At 31.8% G+C, this 18,469-nt stretch overlaps 2 protein-coding genes across 7 annotated transcripts; one reads left to right on the top strand and one right to left on the bottom strand.

Annotated features, from left to right (window-relative positions):
- The first annotated feature begins 3,363 nt into the window (after positions 1–3,363).
- On the top strand, positions 3,364–10,949 carry LOC8259795 (ABC transporter G family member 22). Of its 4 annotated transcripts, none has more exons than XM_002524054.4 (11): positions 3,364–3,556; positions 4,420–4,826; positions 7,235–7,305; positions 7,904–8,139; positions 8,314–8,469; positions 8,558–8,741; positions 8,825–9,133; positions 9,242–9,529; positions 9,611–9,895; positions 9,984–10,091; positions 10,369–10,949. In XM_002524054.4, exons 2-11 carry the CDS (start codon positions 4,439–4,441, stop codon positions 10,591–10,593), a joined length of 2,250 nt encoding a protein of 749 aa, XP_002524100.1. In that variant the 5' UTR covers positions 3,364–3,556; positions 4,420–4,438; the 3' UTR covers positions 10,594–10,949. The 4 variants fall into 4 exon arrangements, with proteins under 4 accessions (XP_002524100.1, XP_048226254.1, XP_025014001.1 ...); XM_025158233.2 differs by lacking the exon at positions 3,364–3,556 and adding an exon at positions 7,483–7,538 and having other exon boundaries at positions 4,809–4,826; XM_048370298.1 differs by lacking the exon at positions 3,364–3,556 and adding an exon at positions 7,483–7,543 and having other exon boundaries at positions 4,812–4,826.
- Positions 10,950–10,975: 26 nt separating this feature from the next.
- LOC8259794 (prolycopene isomerase, chloroplastic) lies at positions 10,976–16,010 on the bottom strand. Of its 3 annotated transcripts, none has more exons than XM_015722332.3 (13): positions 15,206–16,010; positions 14,644–14,850; positions 14,462–14,561; positions 13,740–13,822; positions 13,567–13,623; positions 13,335–13,487; positions 13,157–13,235; positions 12,904–13,052; positions 12,649–12,783; positions 12,432–12,545; positions 11,910–12,020; positions 11,698–11,821; positions 10,976–11,372 (listed from the first exon to the last, which is right to left on the bottom strand). In XM_015722332.3, the coding sequence occupies exons 1-13, from the start codon at positions 15,686–15,688 to the stop codon at positions 11,299–11,301; spliced, it is 1,869 nt and encodes a 622-aa protein (XP_015577818.1). In that variant the 5' UTR covers positions 15,689–16,010; the 3' UTR covers positions 10,976–11,298. The 3 variants fall into 3 exon arrangements, with proteins under 3 accessions (XP_015577818.1, XP_002524099.1, XP_025014002.1); XM_002524053.4 differs by having other exon boundaries at positions 11,698–11,806; positions 15,206–16,008; XM_025158234.1 differs by having other exon boundaries at positions 11,698–11,806; positions 15,199–15,258.
- Between the last annotated feature and the right edge of the window lie 2,459 nt (positions 16,011–18,469).

Here is an 18,469-nt window from a genome sequence, read left to right as displayed (position 1 = left end):
TTCCATGTTGAATTTTGAGAAGTATCGAGTTGGTTGCTTGGTAAAAGAAAATATTAAATTTGAATAACTTATTCATCGTTTATAAATATTAACTAGAAATTTATTAATAATTATATAAAATAATAAAAAATAATATTTTTTTAAACTTAAATAGTAAAAGTATTTTTTTTAAATAATTAATATTTATAATATGATTTATCTATTATCTGTTGTGTAGTGTATGATTATATATTACTCATTTATTTGATCTCTTTGAGAAAAAAAATTAATCTATCTTTTTTTCTATTATTCTTACAAAAAATTAAACCTCCTAAAAGGCTTAAACTCGAGTCTTGGGCATGCATGGATTCCATCCTAGATGCTATAGTGCAAAAAGAAAATGCCCTAGAAACATTTTAAGTTTAATAAATTTAAATATAAATGTCATGAATTTAAAAAAATTAAAAAGACCTCAAGTGATTTAATTATAATTTATTTTGAATTCGAAATTCAATACTACTGTAATTTCAGATAAATTGAGATTTTGTCATCAACATAAATCCTTACATTCTATTTTAATTTGATGATAGAGATTTTATTAAAAGTTTAAATTTACATTTTTAAAAACAAACAGTTAATATTTTTGATAATAAATGTCAAATTTAATTGCCAATTTGATAGTCAAAATTATATTAATGTATCTATCATGTTAATAATAATATGAGAGTATCTTAATCAATGTAAGATAGCATTATTATGGTCGGTCTACAGTAATAATTCAAATTCTCTTGAATTTTGTTAGCATAAACTAGTATTCTTAATTGACATCTGGAATAACATAGTGTCAAGTCACATTGCCGTCGAACTTTGACATAACTCTGTGCCCTCCATTAATCAACACAAGGTCAACAAGTAGGTACATAAACACGTGGCAATTTGAAAAGTATAAGATAATAAAAGAAGAGCTTCTAAGTAACAATTATTAGGGCATGGAAGTATGTTTGAATCTTGAAAAGTAAACTGTTACTCGAGAATTAAGATTTGTTAAAAAAACCAACAGAAGATACGTAAGCAAGTGAAGTAGTATCTTACAGTGGCTTTCAGCTAGCAGACAACTTACTAATGCAGCAAAACAAACTTTATGAGAGCCTAGACAGCACATATGTCGGCTGGCTTAATTGCTTATGCCATCCTTTTGCTTTTCTTTTCTCTCGTGATGGTGTAGCTTATGAGCCGTTGTTATATTAAGTAAGTCTGGCTATAGACCGGTTTGGACTTGAATTGAATTATAATCGGATTGATCAAAACTATTATTGAAATCAGTCTAATTCAGAATTAGGTTTGAACTAAAGGGGGACCGGTTCTCTTCTTACAGATTCTAACTTTAGCGTATCGAAAAGCGGATGATTTTAGACTATACACATGAATCACCATGAATAATAACTAAATTTGTCAACTTATATCTATATATAAAACGCGATTTAATATTTAAATATAAAATATTTAAATTATATATTATTCATTTTCTCATTATAAAGTATATATATACTCAAAGCAATTGATTGTAAAAAAGATAATAATCCGTTCATGCATAACCAAAAGAAAAAAGAAGGAATAGCAAAAGTATCATAGGTAGAAAACTAAAGATGGTTTCGTTCAGTTTATTTGGTATATATATATATATATATATATATATATATATATATATATATATATATATATATACTAGGGATGTATGACCAAAATAGTTACATTCATGAAATGAATGTTATACGCTCAACCATCTGTGGTGACCTAAATGATTGTATGATATTGTAGAGCATGCCGTAGGTGCTTTGCTTCCACAAGGAACTCTTCAATCACATGATGTTTTGAACCGAAAAGAATGGCAATTGCAATAAAGGAGCAAATAAAACAAGGAAGAAGATGATAACGATGAGACACACATCCAGAAGTCTAGCAATATGGAGGACCCAAGTTGGTGAATGTTGATAAGTCTAAATATATTTCATGCATAATTCTAGTTCTAACACCATCACCACCTTCCCCAATGATGTGACATTTTATATTTGGTGCACATATATATAAAGTTTATGCTCTCTCATACATATATATATATATATATATATATAATTATAATTATAATCTTTTAAACCCAGATAATAAAGTTCAATTATGGATAATTATAAATTCCTTTTGTGAAGCTTATAATTTTATATAAATAAGTTTATCTTTTAATTAGTTCTGATTGGAGTTCAAAATCATGATTTTACAATCTTAAAGATATATAACTACAATATTAATTAATTCAATGACATTTACAGATATAAATTATATAATTTTAATTGAATATTATAATTAGCTAGTACGGCATGTGAAATCTAAAATATGATAAACCTCTATCATAATACCAAATAAGAGCACTATCTACACACCAAAATTTGGAAATTTAAGAGGGAAAGAAAATTGCAGATGAAGAAAATTCCAGGAAGTTACAGGTTCCCTGATGAATAGGTAATGTGAGAAAGCACCAAAAACCTCAAGTCTGGTGAGAGTGCAGGTCCTCTGAAGTCTAACAGAGAATACGTTTTGAGTACTTAAAGGATTCTTTGTCCCATTGTGGCTACTTGATTAGAAGGCACAACTCAAACACCTCAGTAAGGTTAACCAACATTTAATGTTAAAAGTGTACTAAATTGACTAAAATTCTTTTTAACTCATTCACTTGTACATAATGTTATGTTATAACGCTTATAATTCTCATTTTTCATATTTTTCATATTTTAGCCCACTGCCAATCATTACATCCGCGGTGGTCCTTTTATTTCATTTTATTTAATATTAATTAGTTTGAAAAATACTAATGTATTCTTTTAAGAGCTTTACAATTATATTTTTTATGAGATTAATGAATTTCTCTTTTATATGAGTGGTATAATATGGATGTCGAGTTCTCTTATTATAAAACTGGAGAATGAAGAGATTAAAAAACACTTATAACAACCAATAAATTACTTAATATAACCGAGCGAGTAATATTCAATAAATATATTTCTCAATATTAAACATCAATATGTACTTATTAATCTTTGTTAATAAAATATTTATATATTTTTAAAATAAGTATCTACCATTCATTTATGTAAAATAAATCAATAATGATAGTAATATAAGGTACTGTCCGAACACGTGTACGGTAAGGATGGTATACGGTACTCAAATGACTATGATATTCATATTTACAACCATCAAATGTGCTGCTGCAAGTGATGTTATTATCATCAATTACAAGGTTTAGTTATGTCAGTATCATAAATCTTCAACAAGTTTAAGGGTATTTTGGGAAAAGAAAACCTTCTGAAACGCACCTTATAAGTAGTGGATGCACCATACGTATAGTTTTTGCAGTTGATCCACATCTTCTCTTCTTCCTTCTTCCTTTCTTTCTTGCTTTCAGTTTATATAATACAGTCAAAAGGGACACACACAAACACACATATATATAAGTATATATATATATTGTTCTTTCGAATTCGCCATACACTGTTGGGATCCTTCAGTTTTAATTAACAGAAAGGTATGAGTGATCAAATCATCTTGTTCTACTTATCCTTTATGTATGTTCTTGATTAAAACATACTTCCCTCAGACTTTCTTTCTCAATATATTTGGCCACTTCCTTGTACTTCTTCCATCATTTTGGAGTATTTAGATTTCTTCCTTTTTCTTTCGCTAATCGAGTTTTCACTTATTCCTAACTTAGAAAAGACTATGTAAATTCATTCTAAAATCATTGAGCTAAACTTCCAAGATTTTTTTTAAAACAACTTTACGAATGAGATGCTGGTTTTCCATATTCACACCCTAGAAACCCTTTTTCTATCTCTCTCCATTTTCCATTTAAAGATTTTCTCTGTTGATAATTAATTTGAATTAGCCCTTGCCTCGAGTTATACTCAATACATATGTAAATAATGTTAGTCTTCAAATTCATTAAACCCATAAAAAAATATTAAGTAAGACAACATATTGTAACTTTTTCAGTTCATACATGCATATATATATATATATATATTGTATTGTAAATTTTTGCTAATATATTTAGTAGCTTTTCACCATTTTCTTCATGCCATGCTTCATTAAATGGTGTGGCAACCTCCAAACCAGTCATTTCATATCTTCATGTACTTTCTATAAAAAGTAACAACCTGTTTCTCAAGTCATATGCTGCTACAATTTGCTCGCTGCAAAAGCTTATCTTTTAGCAAGAAACCCGTAAAAAAAATAATATTATTATCTCTTTTATCTTGCTTGTCTTCATAATTTTATGTATATATCCGAGTACCAAAATGCGAATTAGTTGTACTATATTGACAAGCTCAGAAAGCACCTATTTTGATTCATTTGGTTCCTGACATGTGTTCATGTTGATGTGAGAAGATAAAGAGTTCAGCTAGGCATGGAGAAAACAAGCGTTACGAGTTTAGTAAGAACAAAATCAGACCAATTGGTGGAGACATTGGCGGCAGCATTCAAATCTCCGCCGACAAATGAGGCGGCTGCAGCAGGAGGAACGTCGACGGAGAGCAGCGGAACACTCTCTCGGAAATCGAGCAAACGGCTGATGGTGGCAGCCTCACCGGGGCGAAGTAACGGCAGCGGCAAGAATACACACATCAGGAAGACAAGGAGCGCACAAATGAAGTTTGACTTGGATGACCTCAACAGCGGCGCGGCTTTGAGTCGAGCCTCTAGTGCTAGCTTAGGCTTGTCCTTCTCCTTCACCGGCTTCGCCGTGCCGCAGGACGAGATAGCCGACACCAAGCCATTTAGCGATGATGATATACGTAAGTAATTTATTATTATTATTAATATTTTTTGCATATTTCATGCAACACTTGATTACCTGTTAGTTTAATGTGGTCCAGTAGATACGGTTGGCGTAGGTGTATCCATTTAATTCAAGTCTCATGTACTTTTTCCTCATAATTTGAAAACATAATTAATTATATCAACAGTTAGAAACATTTAGCTGAATACAAAAGTTTAATGATTTCTAAGGTTATTATAATTTTTAAATTTTTATATCAGACCGGTCCAAGTACATATATCAAATGTGAATTAATGAAATATACATCTAGCTATAATAATTTTTTTTTAAAAATTGATTTAACATTATTTTAAAATTTATTGTCTGATTTTTAGTTTTTATTATTTATTTCTTCCAAATAAAATATTTCCCATTAGGAGGATATTTTTTTGAAATATGCAGAGAAATTCAGAATAAGAGTAAAAAAGTATAATTATAAAAAAATGAATGCATTTAGAATGTTTTTATCATAAAATTTAAAACAGCTATTTAATTAATCCCTAAGAGAACATCTTTTTTTCTTTTTTCGAGAATATATAACCTAAAGAACAACAACGATAACCATTTTAAAAGATCCAAATAGGCTATAAAACACTGCTGAGGAGATGAAAAAAGAAAAAAAAAAGGAAGTTATCTATGAAAAAAGGAGCCATCCCTGCTGTTAAAATAACAACAGCAGTCATGGAACCTAAGAGAGAAAATGGCAGCAGACAAAAGTTATATTAGATATATAGAACAATTTGAATACATAAAAAGTTTACTATTTTAAGGGATAAAGTCACTCAAGGTGGACTGCAAGGAAATGGGAACAGTGAAATGATTGCATGACTATGGGCAAATGATTAATAGTGCAATAGAAAACAAACAAACAAACAGAAAAGAGAGGTAATGAAAAAGAAAAGGATGGCCAGTTACCTACTTTTCATGTCATCTAGAAAATGAATAGAAACATCCGTTTTATGGGAGAAGAAAGTGACGATGAATTTTCTTTTAATACCCCCCACTTGCAGAAAAATTGTGAAGCCAGTGATATTGGGACCCTTTTCAATCTTTGATTAAGTTCGAACATGTATATATATATATATAGTGATGACACATAGCTTTCCCACTACTTTTTCCCTAATTAATAGAAGAAAATATAAAAAGAAATTCCTTTTTCTGAAAAGCATTTTAGGTGTTTTTAGGTCTTACAAGTGTTTTTCCATTTTCCTCAGTGGTGTTGTCTCAATGCCCATTATATATATTTTCTTGTTTGATTCAAATCTTTTTTTTTTTTTCTATTTAAGTAGAAGAAACAATAATCATGAAAAACCCTTTTAGTTTTCAGTTGAATAGTTTTATTGAGGATTAGAAACGTAATTATTGTTAATAAGATTTGAAGCTTGCCATCTTCACTAACAAATATACAGTTTCTTTTTTTTTTTTTAATTTTCTTTTATAGAAATTTGTGTTAATTAAATGATCTTGATCAGGGCTGCTGCTGATTGATGTGTGATGTCCAACATTACTCTCCTAACAAGTTGGAATTTTCTGACAATTATGACATTAGACGAAACGATAAGTCCTATATGGGTCCCAATGATAGGTGAAGTAACCCTTAAAATAGATGGCAAATAATAGAAATTGGACCCCCTAATCTCTGAGAAATTGACTGAAAAGTTATTAACATAATCCAATAAACCAAAATATTAATAATACTTTTTTTTTTTTCTTAGAAATCGTTTTTCTGATCGTATTAATGCATATGATTTTATAACTTCTAAAAAAAATAATATGTATTTCATAACTTAATCTAGCTAGTAGTAAGGTGAGATTATTCAAAAAATGGATGACATAATTCAAACTCACTCACCTAAATCAATGTGAATTGTTGAAAAAGATTTCAGAGACTGTTTACTTCTGTTACCTTTTATTAAATTTTTGTTTTTTTTTGCTTTCTTTCTTGTGACAAAGATTTAAATGATATGGATAGTAATGGAAGTGTACATCTTACATGACATTACAAGAAACATGTTTGCTTTTCTTCGGGTTTGATTGTTGGGAAAGTTGAATTCTTTTAGCCACAAAAGTTCGTAAAAAAGATCATTTCAGAAATCACTCTCCTTAAATGTCAAGTTTCAGATACAACTCATCGGGTCATTCATTCAATTATTGACTTAAAAAAGTTTGCAAGAAAAATAAGTCACAATACGAAATATTAGCCTCAAAATTGGAATTGTGGTCTCATTATTATCAAGCACTCCTTGATATAATAGTCACCCAGCAAGAACTAAAACAGACCAGAGATTTTTACATGAGCTCTTACATATGACCAAATTCCATTCTTTGCTTAGTTCTTACAAAGAATTTATACACATACACATATATATTTTATGCCTGTTGCAGCCGAAGATCTTGAAGCTGGAATGCGTAAACCGAAGTTTCAAACAGAACCCACCTTGCCAATTTATCTCAAGGTACATAATCTTTGCCATCAAAGAGTAGTAATCTTAAATATATATATATATATATATATATATATATTTCTTATTCTTCTTGGTGATCCCCAAAAGCATATGCACGTAAGGATGCATGAGAACTTGCGTTTCCTAATGCTGCCGTGGATTGATTTGATATGCATTCTATTTGGACAGGCAATGGAGAATTATGTAGCAAATCAACGCGATATCCATAGAACATGGCTAGCATGGTCAGGTTCAGTCTTGTACAGAGGTTTCATGATCTATAATGACATTAGTGTACAAGACTTTCCCTTCTTTCCCTAAACAATCAACAAACTAATCAACTAATTAATATACAGTGCATTTCTTGAACTTAGTTGTGCATTTCTGTCTGGACTTTATCACTGTGTATGATGGATTCCATATATTTAATATACAAGCAATTCTTTGCTGTGGAAAGAAGGGTATGAACAATTTCTCCAATTTCAATAATGTACTTCGTAGAAAAGAAGTCTTTAGTCATTACATTATTATCATCATCTTCTTTGTATAATAATGCAATTGATGAAATATACTGAAATTATTAACATTTTGCTCTCTCTTCCGGATGCAGTTCACAGATGTTACTTACAAGGTGATTATAAAGGGCATTGCATCGACGGAGGAGAAAGATATCTTGAATGGAATTAGTGGTTCAGTAGATCCAGGGCAAGTCTTGGCACTTATGGGTCCTTCAGGAAGTGGAAAGACGTCACTCTTGAATCTGCTCAGTGGCAGGTTAATCCATCAAACTGTTGGTGGTACAATAACTTACAATGACCAACCATATTGCAAGAATCTTAAAAGTAGGTGAGAAATTCATTATAAACTTGTTTAGTCAAACAATGGTATTGCTACATTTTCTAATTATTACATATGGAAACATTTTCTAATATAGGGTGTTAGGAATTCAACTCTTGTCAACAATTATTTCGGTTATATATAGTTCAGTCACCTGACAGTGACATTCCCTCACTTTTGCAGGATAGGATTTGTGACTCAAGATGATGTTCTGTTTCCCCACTTGACAGTGAAAGAAACGCTAACATATGCAGCCCGCCTCCGGTTGCCAAAGACATTGACAAGAGAGCAGAAGGAAAAAAGAGCCTTAGATGTCATCTATGAGCTAGGCTTGGAGAGGTATGTGTAAATATCACCAAGTAAAATGAATCTTGATGATCACTACTGATTCTTGCAAGCTAAATCAATGAGAATTTTGATTTCACAGGTGTCAAGATACTATGATTGGAGGCTCATTTGTCCGAGGTGTATCAGGTGGGGAAAGAAAAAGAGTTTGTATAGGAAATGAGATTATAATCAATCCGTCTCTTCTTTTTCTTGACGAACCAACCTCTGGCCTGGATTCTACAACCGCTTTAAGGATAGTTCAGATGCTACAAGACATAGCAGAGGTATATATAGATGTAGCTTTCAAACAAAATCTGATTATTGTGTTATAATTCTGTTACTAACCAGTACTAACTTTTGACGGCAGGCTGGGAAAACGGTAGTAACAACAATCCACCAGCCATCAAGTAGACTATTCCACAAGTTTGACAAGTTGATCCTTCTCGGGAAAGGAAGCCTACTCTATTTTGGAAAAGCATCAGAAACGATGCCATATTTCTCATCTATCGGTTGTAATCCTCTTATTGCCATGAATCCGGCAGAGTTCTTACTAGACCTTGCAAATGGAAACATAAACGATGTTTCTGTGCCATCAGAATTGGAGGATAGAGTTCAAATGGGGAATTCTGACATTGATACAGGAAACGGGAAACCATCTCCTTCGGTTGTGCATGAGGTAAATTCCAGGTTTCCCCGTCGTAATATGGAATAGGTTCTATTTCCATTTCCTGCTTTAACTATTCAACGAGATGTTTTTTAATAATCTGTTGATGTTTCAATCCAGTATCTTGTGGAAGCTTATGAGACGAGAGTTGCAGAAATGGAGAAGAAGAAAATTATGGTTCCTATACCTCTGGATGAAGAAGTGAAGTTGAAAGTTGCTAGTCCGAAGCGACTATGGGGAGCAAGCTGGTGGCAACAATTTACAATATTGCTGTGCAGAGGAATCAAAGAAAGAAGACATGACTATTTTAGCTGGTTGAGAATCACTCAAGTTCTCTCCACCGCAGTTATCTTGGGATTATTATGGTGGCAATCTAATAGTCGAAGCCTGAAAGGCCTGCAAGATCAGGTAAGTAATTTTCTAATCCTTCAAGATTCATTAACATTTGAACTGTGAAGCTTATGAGACTTAAACTTCTTGCAACTGCAGTCAGGGTTGCTTTTCTTTATCGCTGTTTTCTGGGGATTCTTTCCTGTGTTCACGGCGATCTTTACATTTCCTCAAGAAAGAGCAATGCTTAATAAGGAACGGGCAGCAGATATGTATAGATTGAGTGCGTATTTCTTGGCAAGGACTACAAGTGATCTTCCACTTGATCTGATACTACCAGTATTATTCCTTCTAGTCGTCTATTTCATGGCAGGCTTGAGAATGAGCGCCGGTCCGTTTTTCCTTAGCCTGCTTACAGTTTTCCTCTGTATTGTTGCAGCTCAGGTAAGACTTTTCTGGGAAATAAAAATCAAGAAAAGCAACTCAAACATCAAAACCTTATGTGTTTAATAAAAGATGGCTGTAATGACAGGGTCTCGGACTAGCTATTGGAGCGACATTGATGGACTTAAAGAAGGCTACAACACTAGCATCAGTAACTGTGATGACCTTTATGCTGGCTGGAGGATACTTTGTCAAGGTAAACATTTGACATTCTAATCATGAATTTATCCTCTTTTCCACGAGTACTTGGATGAATTTTCTTATAATAATTCGAATATAGATTCGCAGCTCCCAGTGCATTTCACCAAACATCATTTGTACAGTAGGGAAAAATCAACATCCAATGTTGAAGTTTCAGAAAATAAAATCAAGAGTGAAAATTCAAGCAAAAGGGAAAATTAAAAAAAAAAAAAAACTCTCCTGGATTTTATACTCAAGGAAAAGATCTAATAATATAATGTCTATGTTTGCAGAAAGTTCCAATCTTCGTGGCTTGGATTCGTTATTTGTCTTTCAATTACCACACCTACAAGCTTCTTCTTAAGGTACAATATGAGGATATATCACCTCCCATTAATGGAATCAGAATAGGCAATGGTGTAACGGAAGTCAGTGCCCTGGTGGCAATGGTTTTTGGCTACCGTCTCTTGGCGTACATTTCTTTGCGAAAAATGAAGTTCAATTGTGGAGTCTATTAGGACACAGGTTTCAGAGGAACATAAACAGTGACAATTATCCTCCATTTCTTACCGCTCCAAGGGATATACTGCAAAGGTTCACATCCAGGGCGTTTAAATAGAACCGGCAAGGACACATAATCTCACCGTCAGAATTTTGCCCCTATTAGGTTCTTTCCGTTGTAACAGCACCAACAGAGGATAAGAAGATTTTCTTGTGGCCAAATACTTATGCCATTACACTGCCAGAAGCTCATGTTCACGCGCCGATCTTTCCTTTTCTTTTTGGTTTTCTTTCTATGCAGTGATGTAATATTTGTCAAACCTAACTAAAGATCAGTAGCCCATTTAACTGAATATAGTAATTTTCTTCCGAAGTTTTAGAGGATAGATAATGCAGCAATTCAATAGAACCTGAGCTAATATATTTATTTCCAAGAAAATTTTCAGGGTCACCACTTGAATACATACAGGGAAAGAAGCAGATTGTTTTTCCTTTTCCTAAAACAGTAAGAAAGACCACCTTGCGGCTCTATACATGTTGGTGACGCCTAACAAGTACACGATGATTCTACTTAGAAAATTTGTTGGAAGCCATGTAGTAGTGCCTGCCTTCAACGGTCAGGAAATTTTCATTTGGCATTAGTCTGTTGTAGGTCATTGCCACTCCGCAATATAGGAGCAAGAATGTTACGTGGCAAGTTGTGTTTCTTCCCATTAGACAACTCATGCCAATGTCCTTAACCAGCCAAGAAGTCGAAGGAGAGCAGCATCCATTACAGGGGACTTTTTCTCCAGTCCTGTGATAAAACGAGAAGTAAAGAAAAGAGGAAATTTCCATCCTTTTTCTTTCAATAACCAATGGTTCATTTAATTTCTCTATCCATGCACATGGTAAGAGACTGACGAAATGAGGCTAGGAAAGTAATAGATGATGTTTAAGGAGGTTGCTATTCTCAGCAGGCAATATGTATCCAATATTGTAGAACTGGACCAGCACAGGCACACATCTAAAATCAAAATTCTACTCAAACTAGATTTAGACATGATACAGTAGATGAGCAGCAGAATCATTCTAGTCATTTTCAAGCAACAGAAACCTATTTTAGATGGAGATTCGCTTACCAATATCAGCAGCTACACGATGAGCACACATTACTCCTGAAAAGGCTACAGCTATTACACCCTGTCCTGGAAAACAGCTATCTCCAACACAGTAAAGACCATCTATAGCCTGAAATTTTTCATTCTCATTCACATGATCCAATCTCATTCAGCTTCAGAGATAGCATAAACTACATGCATTGCATCATTTATCAGAGGCCATTTGTACTTACTGTTGTATTGAATGGCATTCCCAATAAGCCTTTAGGAGTTCTGCATGGCATTGGTCCATAAGTACCTTTATCACGAGCTAGATACCGCCTGTGTGTCTTGGGTGACCCCACCTACCAGGAAAATTTAATTTAAAAATTAGCTTTTAAAATGTAAATAACATCAAATACCTAAAGCAGGTTATTGCGTTTGCCAACAGTTTTAAATAAGCTCCCACTGGTACAGTTCAGAACTGCCAAGTCTGTATGTTGGCCTAACAGCATAAAAAAGTGTAAAGAGAACAACTTCTTCAAGCATCAACGTTGAAAGAGGAGAATAAGGATTTAGTTAACCATTTTCAGTCACACCCTCTTCAATTAACTCAGAAAAGCACTAATCGACTGCTTGAATCCAGTCTGGCATCCATTTTCACCTCTAAGGATTTGAGTTCAGTAGGACAAGATAACTTTCTTTGCATTGGCCATCGAAATGGGAGTGAACATCCTTCAAAGAATTTAAAAAACTAACATGCGTGCAATATGTACCTCCATAAAAGCAATTGATGATCTGAGCCCTGGAAACAGTTCCTTCTCCAATCTGCCTATAATTTTGTCTGCAACCAGCTGCTTCTTTGCCTCATAATCCTTTACAGGGAGTCCCTAAACATAAATCCAGAAATTCATAGTGGAAGGAAGGGTTCTGAGGCAGTAAGGCGAGCCTTAGATGTAACTTTTTGGCATTGAAGCATATGGTTAAAGTTACCTCCCAGTCTTCAATTGAAGAAGTCGTGAATATGTGAAGAATATGGTGCCCTGCAGGGGCTAGCGATGGATCGAGGACAGTTGGAATGCTTAAAAATATACTGCCATAAGGCTCCTGTAATCTCGCCCAGTCATTCTACAACAGAAAGGAAAGACATCATAAAAGGCATATCAGGATGATATTTCTTGAAAAATTTCACCAGTAATTGATGTGAACTGCTCTCACTACTGCTAAGCTAACAGAGAATAGACGTACCTCAAGCACAAAATGATGGCAATCTGTATCTGGAGGCAGAACCTCAGCTTTAACACCCATGTGAATGGAAAGAAAGGATGGAGCCTTGACATAAACTTTCTGAAAGTTCTCTTCTTCTTGTGGAAGCTTTTCACCTTTTAACAACTTCCCTAAAAGACAATTGACTAGTTTGTAAGAATTGAGATACTAGGAGCACAGAACTTTGTCAAATTAAGTCACTGAAAATTTGAAGAAGCTTCTTGCTAATGCTAACCAAAGGTATCCCATCTAGTAGCATTTGATATTATGGTTTTGGCAAAGATCTCTCTTCCATCTGACAGCCTCACTCCCACCTAAGAAATTCAACTAAAAATTAGAAGACTATAAAATCATCTCTACATATAAAGCCACCAAAGAAAGATATCTAATGTTTTTGAAAAAGTGAAACTCACAGCCTTTCCATGCTCCAGTATAATGTTAGTCACGTTTGCCTTGTACAGAATTTCACTCCCCTGATCAACCAGACCGTTCACCAAAGACTTTGCAATTCCACCAACACCACCAACAGGATAGTTAATTCCTCCAAAATGCCTATCACATAGGACCTGATGCGGAAAAAATTAATAGAATCAATAAAAAGGAGAACATTTATAACTCAAATCAAAATGTATTAATATAGCTTACCATGGCTGCATTAATCATTGGTGTCTGCAACGCATTAACTGTGCTGACAATAAAACACTGCAGATGAGCAGAATTTAAAAATGTTTCTGTAAGAATGTGGGTCATGTTCTTTGCCGATCCCTAAAGATCAAATAATGAATTCCACTTTTATTTCATTGTTAAAGTTATCACACCTCCGCGTCAATAAAAGATAATAACTCAGGGTCCTTTATGTATTTTCGAGCTACGTCTCCAGCATTTTGCGGCAGGTAATAAGCTGCAGAAACAGAACCATTATGACGGGTGAAACAATTACATGCTCAGTGCTGTGCTCCCTTTTGCAATCAAGTGTGGTCCACCTATAATTTACTATGTCAGAGGACACAACGTACCAGATGCATTGTATGGTTCCCTTCATTCTATACAAGCTAGAATATCAGGATTTAATGATGGCACTGGCAGGAATGGCAAAAAGAGACGCAAAATCAGAGATTCATGCATGCGTTGCCCCCTAATAGGATGTATAAGTAGGTATACAGAAAGGAACCAGCAACCAAATTAATGTTACTTTCACTCTTGATAGTCCTACAACATAAGCAAGAAGATCATCTTAATCACTTGTAGCAGATCCTCTTATTATGTACAATTCACAGCATTTTTTCTTAACCTATCAAACTTTGTGATATCAGTGAATGCTCCATAATTCTAGGGTACAAACTTATGGCTGTTTCCAGAAGAAACATATGATATGCTGCAACATATACATACATGTATATATTTATGTATATATATAGAAAATGTGAACACGTAACAGATTTCCTTAGGTAGATGATAGCCCAAAGATATTCTCACTGGAGAATGTAGGTATCTATTCTACTTTTGAGATTCAAAGAAAAGGATAGAATGAAACTAATACCCAGTGTCAAGCATTCAAGAGGCTTCTGAAAGAACTGCCCAAACAGGTAAATTGGCTCCTCCAGTGACTTCAATTCCAATGAATTTAAGGCATTGAATATCTATTCATACATACAAGTCATAAAGTTAAGGACTATGGGCACAAGAGAAAATAACCATAGTACTTTGCAGTCACCTCAATACCTTCCAACATTCACCATAGAATTTAAGAATCCCTTGCTCTTCATGGGGAAATCTAGTAATAAGTTCCGAGACAAAGTCACTGTACTCTCTGTGAACTCGAACAGAAAGATTATTGGGTAGATGGAAATGGACAGTACTTGGATCAGGAATCACCTCCATCTTACGACCAACTGCTGCCAATGCTTGGGTTATCAAATTTAGGTTGCCCTGCAGATAGTTGAGGTATGTGAAAACTCTGAAATGACTGATAATTCAACACAGTAAACAGTAAATATAAACTAGAAAGGTGGAGATATCGTGGGCCTCATCATATAATGGAAAATAAGCATCTAGTTTAACAGATTTAAACATACTCTATATTCATCTAAGTGCATCCTTTTGTTTCAGTTTAATACGAGTCTGACGCATAGCTCTTCCTCATTTTCAAAATGGTCATCCTAGAATTCAAAATCCACATAACATATACAAAAATAATAGTCAAATCCAATCCTATACTATCAATCTAATCACTAATACATAAACCGTCACAGAGACAACATAAGAATTCAAAATGACAACTGACCTTATCACTGAAGCCAAACATAACTGAAGACCCAACATCAAAAGTATAACCATCCCTCTCATAATAACCAGAGCTCCCACCAGGAATCACATACTTCTCCAAAACCAAAACCCTAGCTCCCTTCACAGCCAGCTGTGTAGCAGCAACCAAACCACCAATCCCAGAACCAATAACAATAGCATCAAATTTGCTTACTCCTCTATTCCCCTGTATATCCACTTTTTTATTCACACTCAACACTGACTTTGTCCTCAAAGCCAAGTTCCTCTTCACCTTGCAAGACCTAAACTTGTTATTACTATTGAAACTTGCACTTCTATATTCTAAATTTCTGGACGTGGAATTGCATAACCACCCTGAATTGATGTTACTGAGATTGAAAAGGTATGAGACTTTGGAAGTTTCAAAAGAGAAAAATCCATGTTTCTGGCTTCTGGGTCCAAAACTACCAAATTGAACTGTGCTACTGAAAGCTAAACTCATCTCGCCAAGTACCTACAGAAATTGCAATACGAAGCTGCTCAAGAAAGTGAATTTATGAAGTTTTGGTTTGTGGGTATTGAAGCAATCAATTTGGTAAGGAGTTTTAGTGGGTGAAGAACTTAGAGTTGGTGGTTTTGTTTATTACAGAGAAGTGGGGGGAGAATTGGGTGTTATATTGCTGAAATGGAAATGAAATTGAGTAGTGGAGAGTGAGTTGGGTTTGGATTCCATGTCATGATTCTTACACTATGGAGGGAAGACACAGACAAAATTATTAGTACCTTAAAGGAAAGTTGTCATATTATATCATATAGCGGTTCTTGCGTTTCTCGTTTTGTTTTGTCTTTCTATAACAGGAAATATAGTTAGTATTCACTGTGAATCTTACGCATTTTCGTTAACTTTTTACTTTACGAGGGATTAACCCCTTCTTAAACTCGAAATCTTTATTTTCAAAAGTAAGAGTCTTACCAACCCAACTAAGCCAATTGGCGCAACTGCGAGCTATGGCTCATAGGTCATATCAATTGTAGAGGTCAATATTTTACTGAAGAATTTTCACAGGCACTTTTTTTTTTTTTAATATTTTAATGGTCAAACTTCTTTTTTTAGTTTTTTTTTTTCAAATTTTTTTATTTATACAATAATATACCAACGGTATAACTACAAAATATCAAAAAAATATTAAATTATTGAGAAGCGAGCTTTTATTTTTTTAGAATCTTATTAAAAAAATATTAAAAGTATATTTAAAGGATATGTGAAGTTTATTTATTTTAACATATATTATTATGAATTTTATTTTTAAAATTTTATCTAAAAAATATCTAAAAAATACTAAAATGATATTATTTTAAACTGTGTTACTGTAACATCAGCTAAATGATGTAGATTTATTGTATTTATTTTATATATTTTTTATGTTTAGTATTCATAAATTGAATGATTTTATGTATTTTTATAACAACTAGTATATTTTGATGATATAAATATATATGTTTTAGAAAATATATCATAATATGTCAAAAATATATTAGATATAATTTAAAGTACATAAAAATTTAATTAAAAAAAACTATTTAATAATAACAAAAATAAACTAAAAGAATACCAATAAAATATCAAAAAAATTATAGTTTAGTTCCAAAAAATATATATAAAAAAAATTATAAAAATGATTGACTGTAAAGAAGAATTTTGCCACCGCTTTCCTATATATATATATAAATTTTCCTTTTATTTTATAATATTTTATTTCTGGTTGGGCTGTGATTTAATTGTTATATGATGAACTCAAGAGAAAAAGACATACAAAAATGACTTCTCATTTTGTCCTTTTTATCTACTTTCACACACACATGTATATATAGACTTTAATTTTCTTTTCTTATTTTTTAGTACATTATAATTAATAATTATTATTACTTTCTGTTTTATTTATGTTTTTAGCTATTGTATATCTTTTGCTACAATATTGAACTTATTTTGTAATAATATATTAATATTTTATTATTATTATTTTTAATAATCTTACATTAATAATTATAAATACAAAACACAACTATAGATTATGAACACAAATTCATAAGTAAAATCTATAAATATCAACCATAAAACTATAGGTTCATATGTTAAAAATAACAAATTCATAAATTATAGATTATAGATTTATTATACATATAACATTCTACTACCAATGTACTTATAATTCATATTTAATGAATCTATAACTTATTATATGTAAACATGTATGACAACAAAAATTTAATGTTATATAAAAGATAAATATGATATTTTATAAAAATATGAAATTGTCTTTAAAGAATAATTAAAAATCACCTACAGAATATTGAGAATTTAAATAAAATATTATATTAAAGAATCTTATATAAAATAAAAAATTAATTCTTTATTTTTCTTTTAATATTCATTATATTAAAATTATAATTAGAAAAATCAAACAAATATAAAAACTAAACCATTGATGTAAATTTTTCAAATAATTTTAATTAAAAGAATTATATATTTAAATTTTGTTAGAGAAATTAATATAATTATGATTATTTTTTAATATAAAAATAAAATAAAATAAATATAATTAAAATTATAAATATTACAAACAAATAAAAATGTCACCAAAAATAAATACAATTTTGAAAAAGGTGGTCTCTTTCCTCCTTTTATGCTAAATTTGGTTCTATTCTCAAAGCTCAAGTGAAGCATGTTCTTTTCTTTATTTTGTGATCCTGAATCATGATGCTACATACAGATTGGTCTGAGATGTAATTTGCCATGATTACATGATTCATTATTTTATTTTTTTTGATAAAATTTCAACTGAATTTCTTTTGATATATATATATATATATATATATATATATCTTTTCTTAAAAATACTATACGCTCTCTTTTCTAAATTAAAAATAGTACGTATTGTCATTTAATTTTTGTAATACTATTGTTAAAAATTGAAAATTGAAATGTTAAGATTAATGTTATTTCTGGTTAGAATTTATAAAAAAAAAAAAAATTTATTTGATTTAAGAAAAAAGTCACCAAAAGAAAATAAAATAAAATAATAAAATTAAAAGGAATTTTTGATATTATTAAATATATTGACTTACTAATGTAAAATTTATTTAAAAGTTATATTTATTTATTAAAATTTAATTTAGATATAATCAATTCCACATAAATTTAATTATGTAAAATATTAAACTAACTTTTACTCTATTCAAAGCATATAAACTTTAAATTCATAAATAAATATATATAAATAAA

Source organism: Ricinus communis, chromosome 10 (genome assembly GCF_019578655.1).
Source record: "Ricinus communis isolate WT05 ecotype wild-type chromosome 10, ASM1957865v1, whole genome shotgun sequence".
NCBI classification, from domain to species: domain Eukaryota; kingdom Viridiplantae; phylum Streptophyta; class Magnoliopsida; order Malpighiales; family Euphorbiaceae; genus Ricinus; species Ricinus communis.
The sequence above is the reverse complement of the archived record's forward strand: the minus strand, read 5'-3'. Positions and strand labels throughout refer to the sequence as shown.